General features: G+C 34.9%; 1 protein-coding gene across 1 annotated transcript in view; it reads left to right on the top strand.

Moving 5' to 3' along the window:
- The window catches only part of LOC143022803 (cytochrome P450 2D15-like), a 145,315-nt gene extending 130,950 nt beyond the window's left edge, over positions 1-14,365 (top strand). Inside the window, exons 10-11 of the mRNA XM_076181174.1 lie at positions 2,299-2,439; positions 11,756-14,365. Coding sequence (XP_076037289.1) covers positions 2,299-2,439; positions 11,756-11,928 — 314 coding nt within the window. The 3' untranslated portion in view covers positions 11,929-14,365. The remainder of the gene's footprint in view (positions 1-2,298; positions 2,440-11,755) is intronic.
- The last annotated feature ends 913 nt before the right edge of the window (positions 14,366-15,278 follow it).

A 15,278-nucleotide genomic window follows, 5' to 3' on the forward strand; every position in this document is an offset into this window, starting at 1 on the left:
AATTTTTATTTATTTATATATATATATATATATATATATATATATATATATATATATATATATATACAGGTAGTCGTCGACTTACGACCGAGTTCGGTTCCGACAGACAGGTCGTAAGTCGATCTGGACGCAAGTCGGTCTGTATATATATACAGTATATATTACCCTTTATATAATATATATATATATATATATATATATATATATATATATATATATATATATATATATATATATATATATATATATATATCGTATATTTAGCATACTGAAATAATCTTAGCATCTTTGAACTATGTTGTATAGTATTTTTAACCTTTTTATAATTTCATCTGATTTTCTTTGGGAAACGTAGCCTAGGCCTAAGCATATTAAATAAAATCCTATCATCTTTGACCTATGATATTTAATACTGTATTTGTTAACCTTTGTATTATTTTACCACCAGACTTTCTTTAGGAAACGTATGCATACTGAATAAAATCTTATTATCTTCGAGCTACGTTGTTTAATATCCATTAACTTTTTATCATTTTCGTTAGGAAACGTAGCCTAGGCCTACGCATACTGAATAAAGTCCTGTCATCTTTGACCTACAAATCCTTTTTTGTTGGTTACATTAAAATCATTGTAAAGCAAAATTAGGAAAAAAATATTTCGAAACACATTCTTTTCGTTTACGTACTGTACCGAAAATATTGTTATCGACAACAGACTAGGCATAAACAAAGTTTACTGTTACATTTCATTAATCACAAAACATAAAAATACAAAATGCTGTGCCGAACATTTTGTCATCGACAACAGACTAGGCATAGAAAAATAGTTACATTTTATTAATTGCAAAACAAAAATACAAAATGTAAGGCAAAATTAGGATTTTTTTTTATTTCAACAAAACACATTTTATTAATTGCAAAACATACAAAAATACAAAATGCAATGCAAAATTAGGAAACATTTTACTTCAAACAAACAAAATGAAAGAATATTTAGCTGGCTGGGATGCTGACACTGCCGGCAGCCTGCGAAAACTATCGTACTCGCGTCTCGCAGCGTGCGGAGTAATGTACTGCACTGCCAGGCATAACATTGCAATTCTATTACTCTACTAAATGTTAGATATTATTGCACCATCTCGTGGTCGTAAAGTCGATCAGTCGTAAGTCACATAGGTCGTAAGTCGACGACTACCTGTATATATATATATATATATATATATATATATATATATATAATTTTTTTTTTTTTTTTTTATATAGAATGGCAGTTATGAGAAAAGTTTTTGGGAGAAGAAATGAGATTGATAAAAGAATATTGGGATGATCTTGGCAAAGGCAAGTAAAAAGAGCATGGAAGGTAGAGGTGGATGGAGTAAATTTGAGGGTAAGACTGAGAATGGGATGGATGGGATGAAGGGGCTTTGGGTAAAAAAGGAAAGGGAGAAGGCAAGAGATAGGTGTGACTAGAGGATGGTCATGAATGGACGACAGATTGATGTGGTCATAAGGAATGTTTCCTCATCTTCTCTATGTATGCATGAGTGGATGAAGAGGGGTCGCATTTTAATTGAAGCTGTTGGAGTAAACTTTCCTAGGCTGTCGGGCCCTATTGTGGAAGTGTTGTGTCTGGCCCTGGCAGTGGGCACGGGTTAGGAATGGCCTTTCGTCCACAAAAAACTAAGATACAAGGGGAACAAATGGTTGATGAATGGATGGGAGGTGGTTCCATGCAGTGACATAGCTAATAGGTGAGCAAATGGAGCTACTGCTCCTCCAGAGCATATTTTTCAAAATTGGCACCTTTTAATTTGTTTTAACTCTGTAGAATTAAATATCACACATGTTTTATTTTGTTTTGAGATTTATGAGCTTTATTTTTTATTGTGTTTTAATTTTAGATACACAATAACACTTATGTCCTACCTTTAAAACCGTATCTTCCACATGTTTTGATTTTAAATACAAATTTAAGATGTTTAATAAATGAGTTAGAAATTATTTGGTATGTCACAGTGCCTTTTTTTTATGCCCCTGGGTGCAAGCCTTTTTGGTATATAGATATATAGATAAATAGAAGTAGGGTCTTCACCAGCAAATTCCTCAATGTGACACACAACTGTCTTATTTGTGGCATTCATAAATTACAGTATCAGGCTGTCTCTACTTGTCTGGTGTAAAATTTTGCACTTCCTAATTTATATGCCATTTTTTTAAACCAATATTAACTGTAGAAGAAAAAATTATAATTCTTCTTTCATGGTTAACCAGAATGTAAATACTATTTGTCATAATTTAGGAACGTTAATCTTCCCACACCTTGAGAGTTCGAATAAGGATCCAAAACGCTGGAAGTTCCCAAACATGTTCAATCCTGAAAACTTCCTGAATGAACATGGTAACTTCATCAAAAATGAAGCTTTTATGCCATTTGGGAATGGTGAGTGAATATATTCTTATTTTCTTGGTTTGGAAATTTGAAGTAACTCGGAGTAAAAGTCCTTGATGGTGACCACTTAGGGCATGTAGGCAGTTTACAAATGGCATCAAAAGCTAAGAATAAATGCAAACACTCCAGCACTTCTAAAACATAGAAGCAAAAACTTAGAATCTTGAGAATGGACTTTTAGACTTCATGTTTGTTGAAAATTTTCAAACCTATATTGTGTATGGCTGTATGTCCTCTTGTATGTATATATATATATATATATATATATATATATATATATATATATATATATATATATATATATATATATATTGCTGTTTGATAATGTTTCTTATTTATCTAATTTCTTTACAATTACATGGACTGTGTCACAGTATTATTCTTGTTTTACTACATTGTAATCTCCATCTGTCAGTCATTTCATTTGCCCATAAAATGTCACGCACACAAACACATCGGTCGAAGTGACCGCGAAGTTTGGAACTCCAGGAAAAGTTTCGTCGATCTCAACAACGAGGGAGTACCTTTGTTGTATTAGTAGGGAAGAGGAAAGCTCGTGGTGTAGTGGGAAGGTGGGGAAAAAAAGGAGAAAGGGAGGGATTGTCGAGGAAACTGGAAGGAAATGAGGAAGGGGACAAACGGGCCCCAGACGTTAGAAAGGATGTCAACAAAAGGTGTGCAGAACACACAGACGAGGTAGAACAGGGGAGCAGAGGTGTCAAAAGCAGAAATATAGATAATAGCAGCTCAATGGAAAGAGAAGATAACTGCTTTTATGGATTTAATGAGGGAGGAGATGACAACCTCCCCCGACTAGTAAATCTAAAAAAAAAAAAAAAAAAAAAAAAAAAAAAAAAAAAAAAAAAAAAAAACAAACAAAGAAAAAAAAATGAACGAAGCATGGGAGGTTAGGTTTAAACAATTAATACTAGTCATCCAAAGGGTTGATAAACTGGAAGAACTAAAGAAGGAGAATCAAAACCTAAAGAAATAGAAGAATTATAAAGATACTTAAAAGAAGTCAAAAATGAGAATGAGGAATTAAAGAAGAATAAGAATAAAGAGTCCATAGCAAAAGAAGCACAGGGTTGGAGAAAAGTTCAAGAGAACAACAAAGTTGTATTTATTGATATAGTGACACAACAGACAAAAGATCAAATTAAGGACACAGTAATTAAAGTGATGAGAGAGAAGGAGAATTTAGTAAGAGACTTAGCGAACAAAAAGAAATGTATAATTATATTAGGGATGGAAGAGAAGCATAACCCAAATAGGACCACAAAAGTAAAAGAGAAGGAAAAGGTAAACAAGATATTGGAAGTAGTTCAAGAGGATCAACAAGAAACAGGGAAAGAAATTGAAGAAATTTATAGAATAGGGAAATACAATACAGATAAGACCAGACCAATTAAGGTTAAATTCAGGTCACAAACGACAGCAGAGGTAGAACAGGGGAGCAGCAAACAACAGCAGCAAAAAACAGGGAAACTAACAAACAGTGATCAATATAAACAGGTATGGATAAAAAGAGAAATGAATAAAGAGGAAAGAGAGGATGAGAAAACAAAAAGACTAGAAGCTAAGGGAAAACAAATGAGGAAAGAACAGATTCAGAAAAAGAGAAATTCTTTTGGAGAGTAGTGAATATGAAGTGAGGAAATGGTTCATAGCAGAGAAAAATGGAAGGGAAACAGAAAACATTGAAGTAGCAGAAAATTAAAAGTGTCTTACACAAATATAGATGGCTTAATAACAGGTTTGAATGAACTGAATGATTACCTGAAGAAAAAGAACCGGACATAATGGGAATTGTAGAGACATGGTGCATATAATCATTGGATTAGAAACAGAGAGGTAAAACAAGGGGGTGGAGTTATGTTCCTGACTAAGAAGGATATAAATGTGAGGAATGTCACATATGGAAAGAATAGAGTAGAGATGATTATGATGGAAGTGGAGGACAGGGATGGGAAGAGCAGGAAGTATGTAGTAAATTATATGTCTCCTAAAACGGCTTTGTGGAAAGAGAGAGAACACAAAAATATGTTAGAAGACACAAGGATAACAATAAATAAGATAATGGAAGATGGAGGAAGAATAGTTATAATAGGTGACTTTAAATTGTAAAGAAATCTGCTGGGAAGAGATGACAGTGAAAGATGGAGATGACCTATGGGGAAATGTACTACTTGATATGATTATAGAATATACAATGACACAATGAATGCAAGAGAATGCTAGGTATAGAAATGAAGAAGAACCATCAAGACTGGACCTAATAATCACATCAGAACCAGAAATAGTGGACAAGATTGAATATAAGACACCACTAAGTAAAAGTGACCACATATTGGTTGAACTGGAACTAAATGAAGAAAAATACATGGAAAAAAGTGAACAACATAGAAAGGTAAGATTGATGACCAGAATTTTTTTTTTTTTTTTATAAAATATGAGAATTCTTTCAAAAAGTAGACTGGGAAAGGATACACAAGGAGGAAACAGCAGTAGAAGAGAAATGGAATATTTTGACAAAAATTTATAAAGGAGTGGAAAAGTATGTTCCAAGACAAAAATAAGAAAAAGGATATGTAAAGTGTTGGTACAGCAAAAGATGTAGGGAGTTAAAAGACAAAAGGGATAAAGCTTGGATAAAATGGAAAAAAGGCAAAATACCTGAAAAATTGAAAATATATACTAGTTATAGAAATGAATATGTACAAGTGTGCAGATAAGAAGAGAAAATATGAAAAAGATGTCATAGAAAAATGTAAAGATCAACCAAAACTATTTTACAGATTTGTAAACAACAAACTGAAAAACAAACAAGAATTAGAGAAACTACGACAAGGAGGAGTTGAATACACAGAGGAAATAGAAATGGCAGAAATTATGAACAAGCATTTTAAATCGATGTTTACAAGGGAGAACATACAACCTAGAGATATTGAGTGGGAGGAGAAAGTCCCCCCTATGAAAGAGATAGAAGTAAGGAATGAATGAATGAAATGAAATAATGAATCACTTGAGTAATCTCGATGTCAGAAAATTGCATGGACCAGATATGGCAAACTGGATTTTGAGAGAATGCAGGAACGAACAAACAGACAAAATACATAAGCAGTTCATTGAAAGAAGGGAAAGTTCCAGAAGATTGGAAAAGATCAAATATAGTGTCAATATATAAGGAAGACCCTACTAACAATAGACCGATCTCTCTTACATGTACAATAGCTAAAATTTGTGAAAGAATTATCAAAATTAGATGGGTAAGGCATTTGGAAAAAAAACAACGTACTAAATCCAACAATGAATTTATGCATGGGGGGACGGAGAGGGGGGTCGCCGAATTTAATGAAGCGGCCTTGCTGTGGATGTCCTGTGTCTTGCGACACTGCCTCTGACCCAGAGCAGTAGACAGGGTGCAGGGATGACCCGTCATCCAGGAGGTGCTAAGATGCAGGCGCGGATATAAGGGGGGGGGCCCATGGGGGCCCGGGCCCCCCCCTTTTGGCTTTGGCCCTTTGGCCCGATTTCATTTCAGTTCACTATTTCATTTTTATAATCCATGTTATAATCCATTTTTATTATCATTGTATCATTTATGGAACCGCCGTCTTCTCTTTGCTTAGGCTGCAGTGTGAATAATCCTTTCAGTGTAATAACCTTTGCATGTTACTTTTAAGGCTACTATTATAGGTAATATTATAAAGTATAATGCTTACTGTTTTATATATATATTCTACATTTAAATTGAGGTCTAATGTCTCTAGGTCTCTAGCTATTAATTTCTTACTTTCAATAAAGTTTTGATAAGATACAAAATTCCTCTCTCATTTGAATCCGAAGAGAAACACTGGCACCTAGAGCAGATGGTTATGCCCATTCATTTAGGTCAGTCCGCCAGTTATTAACAAATAAGAATCCCGTGAGTGGAGAAACGGTAATGCTAATGCTCGTTAAACAACCGAAAATTCTGCCGTCGGGCCCCCCCAAACTTTGTTCCTAGATCCGCGCCTGCTAAGATGGGAAGGAGGGTGGAGGGAAGTGGAGTGTATTTAGGGATGGAATGGGTGGGAATGATTTTATGCCTTTTTTCTTTTGGGCTACCTCCCTTGTAAGGGGTGAAAAGCCTTGTTATATATATGTATGTATGTACTAAATCCAAGGCAATTTGGATTTAGAAACGGACGATCATGCATCACAAACTTGATGTGTTTCTATTCAAGGCTAATAGATATAATACAAGAAAGAAATGGATTTATTGATTGGGCATTTCTAGACCTGAAAAAAACTTTTGATAAGGTGTCACATAAGAGATTGCTAAAGAAATTAGAAACTACAGGAGGTACACAGGGCAAACTGCTGAAGTGGATGGAAGACTTCTTGCCTGAAAGAAAAATGGGAGTGGTGATAAGAGACAAACACGCTAATTGGGATGAAGTGATTAGTGGAGTTACACAAGGAACAGTTCTGGCCCCAATAATGTTTGATATATATATATATATATTTATATATATATATATTTATATATATATATATATATATATATATATATATATTAATGATATGGATAAAGGAATTGAAAGTGATATGGGCTTCTTTGCGGACAATGCAATTTTTTTATTTTTAAAAAGTGAACACTGTAGATGAGTGAGTACCTTTGTTGTATTAGTAAGGAAGAGGAAAGCTCGTGATGTAGTGGGAAATTGAAGAAAAAGGAGAAGGGGAGCCATTATTGAGGAAAATGGAAGGAAATGAGGAGGGGGACGAATGGGCTCCGACGTCAAAAAGGGTGTCAACAAAAGGTGTGAACACAGAGGCGAGGTAGAACAGGGAAGCAGAGGTGTCAAAAGCAGAAATATAGATAATAGCAGCTCAATGGAAAGAGAAGATAACTGCTTTTATGGATTTAATGAGGGAGGAGATGACAACCTCCCCCGACTAGTAAATCTATAGAAAAAAAATGAAGCAGGGGAGGTTAGGTGTAACCAATTAACACTATTCACCCAAAGAGTTGATAATCTGGAAGAACTAAAGAAGGAGAATCAAAACCTATCTAAAGAAATAGAAGAATTAAAAAGATAGTTAAAAGAAGTCAAAATTGAGAATGAGGAACTAAAGAATAAAAAAGAAAATAAAGAGTCCATAGCAAAAGAAGCACAGGGTTGGAGAAAAGTTCAAGAGAACAACAAAATTGTTTTTATTTATATAGTGACACAACAGACAAAAGTGCAAACTAAAGACACAGCTATTAAAGTGATGAGAGAGAAGGAGAATATAGTAAGAGACTTGGACAAAAAGAAATGTATAATTATATTAGGGACGGAAGAGAAGCATAACCCAAATAGGACCATAAGAGTAAAAGAGAAGGAAAAGGTAAACGAGATATTAGAAGTAGTACAAGAGGATGAACAAGAAACAGGGAAAGAAATTGAAGAAATTTATAGAATAGGGAAATACAATACAGATAAGACCAGACCAATTAAGGACAAATTCAGGTCGCAAAAGACAGCAGAGAATATCTTAGCAAAAACAAGGAAACTAGCAAAAAGTGATCCATATAAACATACATTACATTACATATACCAAGGCTTTTTCCCCCTTACAAGGGAGGTAGCCAAAAAGGGAAAGGCATAAAAACACTCCCACCCATTTCATCCCTACATACACTCCACACCCCTCCCACCCTCCCTCTCATCTGAGCACCTCCTGGATGACGGGTCATCCCTTCACCCTGCCCTCCGCCCTGGGTCAGAAGCAGTGTCGTAAGACACAGCACATCCACAGCAAGGCCATATAAACAGGTATGGATAAAAAGAGAAATGAATAAAAAGGAAAAAGAGGATGAGAACACACTAAAGACTAGAAGATAAGGGGGAAAAAACGAGAAAAGAACAGTCAGACAAAGAGAAATTCTATTGGTGAGTAGTGGATATGAAAGTGAGGAAATGGTTCACAATAGAGAAAAACGGAAGGAAAACAGGAAATATGATGGAAGTAGCAGAAAATTAAAAGTGTCTTATACAAATATAGATGGCTTAATAACAGGCTTGAACGAACTGAATGATTACCTGAAGGAAAAAAACCGGACATAATGAGAATTGTAGGGACAAAAATTAAAAGGTCCACTACCACCCAACAGTGTAGGACATGGTGCATATAATCATTGGATTAGAAACAGAGGTAAAACAAGGGGGTGGAGTTATTTTCCTGATTAAGAAGGATATAAATGTGAGGAATGTCACATATGGAAAGAATAGAGTAGAGATGATTATGATGGAAGTGGAGGACAGGGATGGGAAGAGCTGGAAGTTTGTAGTAAATATGCTTCCTAAAACAGCTTCACGGGAAGAGAAAGAACACAAAAATATGTTAGAAGACACAAGGATAAAACTAAATAAGGTAAAAGAAAATGGAGGAAGAATAGTTATAATGGGTGACTTTAATTGTAAAGAAATCTGCTGGAAAGATGACAGTGAAGGGCAGAGACAACCAATGGGGAAATGTACTACTTGATATGATTATAGAACATACAATGACGCAGTGGATACAAGATAATACTAGGTATAGGAATGAGGAAGAACCATCGAGTCTGGACCTAATAATCACATCAGAACCAGAAATAGTGGACAAGATTGAATATAAGACACCACTAAGTAAAAGTGACCACATATTGGTTGAACTGGAACTCAATGAGGAAAAATACATGGGAAAAAAAGGAGATTGATGTATGGAAAAACAAATTTTTATAAAATAAGATAATTCTTTCAAAAAGCAGACCAGGAAAGGATACACAAGGAGAAAAATAACAGTAGAAGAGAAATTGAAAATTTTGATTCAAATTTATTTAAAAAAAAAAAAAAAAAAAGGAGTGGAAAAGTATGTTCCAAGACAAAAACAAGAAAAAGGATATGTAAAGTGCTGGCACAACAAAAGATGTAGGGAGTTAAAAGACAAAAGGGATAAAGATTGGATAAAATGGAAGAAAGAGAAAAAAACGTGAAAAATTGAAAATTTATACTGGTTATAGAAATGAATATGTACAAGTATGCAGAGAAGAAAAGAGAAAATATGAAAAAGATGTCATAGTAAAATGTAAAGATCAACCAAAACTATTTTATAGATTTGCAAACAACAAACTGAAAAACAAACAAGAATTAGAGAAACTACGACAAGGAGGAGTTGAATACACAGAGGAAATAGAAATGGCAGAAATTATGAACAAGCATTTTAAATCGGTGTTTACGAGGGAGAACGTACAACTTAGAGATGTCGAATGGGAGGAGGAAGTCCCCCTTATGAAAGATATAGAAGTAACAAGGAAAGAAATAATGAATCACTTGAGTAATCTCGATGTCAGAAAATCGCATGGACCAGATGAAATGGCAAACTGGATTTTGAGAGAATGCAGGAACGAACTAACAGACAAAATATATAGTCTAATAAGCAGTTCATTGAAAGAAGGAAAAGTTCCAGAAGATTGGAAAAGAGCAAATATAGTACCAATATATAAAGGGGGAAACAAGGAAGATCCTACTAACTATAGACCGGTCTCTCTTACAAGTACGATAGCTAAAATTTGTGAAAGAATTATCAAAATTAGATGGGTAAGGCATTTGGAAAAAAGCAACATACTAAATCCAAGGCAATTTGGATTTAGACAAGGACAATCATGCGTCACACACTTAATGTGTCTCTATTCAAGGCTAATAGATGTAATAAAAGAAAGAGATGGATGGGTTGATTGTGCATTTCTAGACCTGAAAAAAGCTTTTGATAAGGTGTCACATAAGAAATTGCTAAAGAGATTAGAAACTGCAGGAGGAATACAGGGCAAACTGCTGAAGTGGATGGAAGACTTCTTGCATGAAAGAAAAGCATGGTGATAAGAGACAAACATTCTAATTGGGATGAAGTGATTAGTGGAGTTCCACAAGGAACAGTTCTGGCTCTAATAATGTTTGCTGTATATATTAATGATATGGATAAAGGAATTGAAAATTATATGAGCTTCTTTGCAGAGGATGCAAAATTGTTTAAAAAAGTAAAAACTGTATGTGATTTTAAAATATAAGTTAATTGGAGGATAAGCGAGATGATCCCACAAGTGTAGCTTGCATTCTGCATACTACAGTTAGGTAAGTACAGCAAGTCCTTGTTATACGGTACATATGCGTCCCTGAAAACTTTACTGCAAATTTAAATTACCGTATACCGAACCCATTTTAACATGTACTAATAGGATATGTGTTCCAGCACATCAAAAGTCACCCCTACAGACATGAAAATAGTCACATAAGAAAATGTAAAGTACTGCGCAAAAGAAATAAACAGAAAATGTTTTTATTTACCTTTCACTCGCCACGTATTCTATCAGATGATGTCCCTCCCGAGGCTAAGGGACAGTAGGGATCTCAGCCCTTACTCATCTTTTGCTGAGTGGGCAGATGAAGATGAGGGTGAGGCAAGAGGCTGTGCATCACTGTGCGTCGTGATAATAATATCCACAAAAAACACACTGTAAGGATTTAACTTGTGTTCAAAGGGAAACGCGGGAAAAGACTGATTGTTGTGGTGGCCGCATGGCGTGGTGGCACTACGGTACGGTGTAAACAAAACACGAGCGGATACCAAATCTGTGAATTTTTCTTACCGTAAATGGAATCGAGGGTAGTAATTACCAAATATCATAACTGTAAATTTACCAGATAAAGAATTACCGTGTAAGGAGGACTCACTGTACAATTAGACAAATACACGTGTACTTTGGCAGCTCATAGCTAAAATTAATGGAGATGTTGATAATATCAAGCTCAAGGATTATAAAATCCACAAGCATAAAGAAAGAAATACATATACATATCTTGTATATCACATTCAAGAATATGTTACACTGTTTTTAAGCACAGCATACACCAAGTTAAAAAGAAACACTACATTATATGCTTGCACAACAACCAAACACTGCATCACTGGAACTGTGAAGTGCATAGTTCCATACAAAGATTTTTTTTTCATGGACTAGGGAATGGCTTAAACTTACGGATTATATATTGTACAAGTATGAAGAAAAAAAGACTCATTATTATTGAATGCTATCAATGATGTGTGAAAATAGGAGGTGCTGCAGCTCCTCAGTACCTATACATGAGCTGCTTCTGACAGTAAGTATTGCATTGACAAAGACTATCAATGATATCCTAGAAATTAGTGAAAAGGTAGTATTACTGTACCATAGAACCTTTTTCACATATTATGCACTGACACCATAGTTTAGCACAACTGAAGATTGTTGGTCCCACAGGTCGACGACAGTGCGTTGGGGAACCCCTGGCTCGCCTGGAACTGTTTCTCATCTTCGCCTGCCTACTTCACAAGTTCACCTTCAACCTTGCTTCCATCAAACATGTGCCAAACAGCAACCCACTTTTGAACCGGCCTCCCATCTGCTCTGTGTTTGCCAAAAAGCGATTCTAACCTACTGAGTTTTATTGGGTTTTTAAAGATGAATATGTTTAGTTATGGACCAAAAGGTCTCCTGTCAGCATGCTCTTCCTTTGAAATCCTTTGTAATGTACAGTGTATACACAATAAAGAATAGAGTTCATATAAAAGTTATTCCACTAAATCTATTATCTTTCTTCAAAATTTTGTTAGTCTTTTAGCAGGAAGAAGTGCAGAAGTACAAACCAGTCAGGTTCATGGTAGTGTTAAGTAATGAGTAATATTATTGTACATTCTTTAATAAAGTATATTCAAAGGGAATGATCAATATATTCTAGAATGGTACAAAAAATTTAATAATTAGAACTAATTGCATAGGTCATATGGACCCCTTGCTCTCATGCCCATGCCATGGTGTATGAGAAGTTTCCATTCTTCTCATTTGGACAGCAATATTTTCCATGGTCCAAAATGGCAAATGTTTGTCCAAAAGCATTTTATTTTTCCATCTCTTAGGTGGTCTGTAGGTCTGTCAAATTCTCCACAGTAAGCCTTATTCATATTCTCCTCTGGTCTTCTGAACATACCCAAATCATCTCAGTCTTTTCTTTCTTATAACTTCGATTATGACTTATATCGCTCCAAGATTGGTCCTCACATCCTCATTACTTAAGTGTTTAAATTGCGTTGTTCCCCAAATTGTTCAGAGGCAGCTCATCTCGGACACTTATCCACACTTATCCTCCTCTATTAGGATCTCCAGCAACCTTTCTTAGAATATGCTTTTCACATTCCAAGTTACTACCATGAAATACTAAGCATGCCTTCTCTTTCAAAAGCCTGGGACTAGAGGCCATTACATTTATAAGCTGACAGTCGCTACAGTGTGGTCCCATGCCAGGTAGATAGAGCCTGGGGCTGAGAACCTCCAGTTAGGAAATGCCCACATGTTACCTCCCTCCTTGATGCTTTGAGGAAGTTTCCACTTTTCAGCCTTCAGTCAGAAGTGCACTCTCACTGAGGTGACTGCTTCATAATAACGAAACCAAAGTGAAGTATTGACTGGGTTTATCTTATTTTTTCATTATATTAGCCATCTTGCAGCTAATCAACATATCTGTGGGCCATTTACTATTCATTACCTGTGACCTGTTATCTGGCTACCAACTCAACTCGTGCTGAATAATTATGCTGACATAATAATGTATGAGTAATGTAATGTATACATGTACAGGTAGTCGTCGACTTACGACCGAGTTCGGTTCCGACAGACAGGTCGTAAGTCGATCCGGACGCAAGTCGGTCTATATATATATGTATATAGATATATATATATATATATATATATATATATATATACACAGTATATATTACCCTTTATATAATATATATGTGTATATATATATATGTATATATATATTAGTGAATTTAGGGAGCAGGTTTTCATCAAGATATTTTCTATAGAATATCACAGCATACTCAGCGTTCGTGATCTTTTTCTTAACACTTTCAATTCTTCTAATTATTCGTCAACGTAGAAGACACCATTAAGATCATTTTACAGAATGTCTTCAATCACGATAGTCTGCCTCCTCCGAAGATACCACGCCTCACCCTAGAAAATATGCTACGGACTTGTACCAAAGAAGTTCCCTTTAGATGCCCTTCAGGCAAAATTTATTTTCAAACAGATGGCGTTGCTATGGGTAGTCCCTTAGGCGTACTATTTGCTCAGGCCTACATGTGCCATCTTGAAAACCACGTCCTCAACAGTTTAAGCCAGAAACCCAATATGTACCTTAGATACATTGACAACATCTTCGTAGATATTGAAGGAGAGGAACAATTAGAATGCCTTAAAAACAAAATGGAAGAGAACTCATACCTTAGTTTCACCGTAGAGAAGAGCATTAATAACAGAATTCCCTTTCTAGATGTGTGGGTAGATGGCTCAGAAGGTGCATTCATCACTAGTGTATACAGAAAACCGAGCAACTCAGGAAGATGTCTGAATGGATCGAGTGAATGCCCTTCCAAATATAAAATGAGCGTGGTACGTGCTTATGTCACTAGAGCCTTTAAAATTTCTTCCAATTGGCTCCTCCTCCACCAAGAACTAAATAGAGTGAAACAAATCCTTACTAATAATGGATTTACAATGACAGACATCGACAAAGAGATTAAAATTAATATGGAAAAAGCCAATAGCAACAATATCAAGGTAGATAATAAGGTGAATAAATTAAACATTTTTTACCAAAATACAATGTCCCCTGCATACAAAACAGATGAAAAAGTACTAAAACACATAATATATAAGAACTGTAAACCCATAAAACAAGAGGATAAACTGAATTTAATTATTTATTATCGCAATCCGAAAACTTCGTCTCTTGTTATGAAAAATATGACTGCCACTAGAGACAAATTAAAACAAGACCACGTTGTGTATAATTACTCATGCAGTCTTCAAAGACGGTGTGCTTTGCAACGAAGAGTACATAGGCCTTACAACGCAAACATTAACACAAAGACTGACATTTCACATGCAAAACGGTGCCATCAAAAATCACATCACAAAAACACACAACACTATCATATCACGAGACCAATTAAACAAAAACACAGTCATAATACCAAAAACCAACGACAAAAGAAAATTAAAATGTTTGGAAGCAGTTTTGATAAAAAAAAAACCATATGCCAAATATCAACATCCAGCAAAACATGTGCGGACATTTGGAACTTTTCGGGGCATCCCACGTCGCGCCACGAAGATGAAAAGTCTGGCAACACTCTTGCACCACTATCTCTCCTAGTATTTCACATTTTGTAACTATTTTATTTATAAGTATGTATGTATCTTTAGAAAATAAAATTTACCAGAAGATGCCTAAGGTATAGGCGAAACGTTGTAAAGTTCTAGTTTTTATTTCCACAATGGACTCCATCGGATATATCATTTATCATTTACCAAGTTCTAAGAAGAGAATAATTAGAAGAAGTGTTAAGAAAAAGATCACGAACGCTGAGTATGCTGTGATATTCAATAGAAAACGTATATATATATATATATATATATATATTGTATATTTAGCATACTGAAATAATCTTAGCATCTTTGAACTATGTTGTATAATATTTTTAACCTTTTTATAATTTCATCTGATTTTCTTTGGGAAACGTAGCCTAGGCCTAAGCATATTGAATAAAATCCTATCATCTTTGACCTATGATATTTAATACTGTATTTGTTAACCTTTGTATTATTTTACCATCAGACTTTCTTTAGGAAACGTATGCATACTGAATAAAATCTTATTATCTTCGAGCTACGTTGTTTATTATCCATTAACTTTTTATCATTTTCGTTAGGAAACATA

This window comes from Oratosquilla oratoria, unplaced genomic scaffold, assembly GCF_046742065.1.
Source record: "Oratosquilla oratoria isolate Oo_2021 unplaced genomic scaffold, ASM4674206v1 SCAFFOLD184, whole genome shotgun sequence".
NCBI lineage: Eukaryota > Metazoa > Arthropoda > Malacostraca > Stomatopoda > Squillidae > Oratosquilla > Oratosquilla oratoria.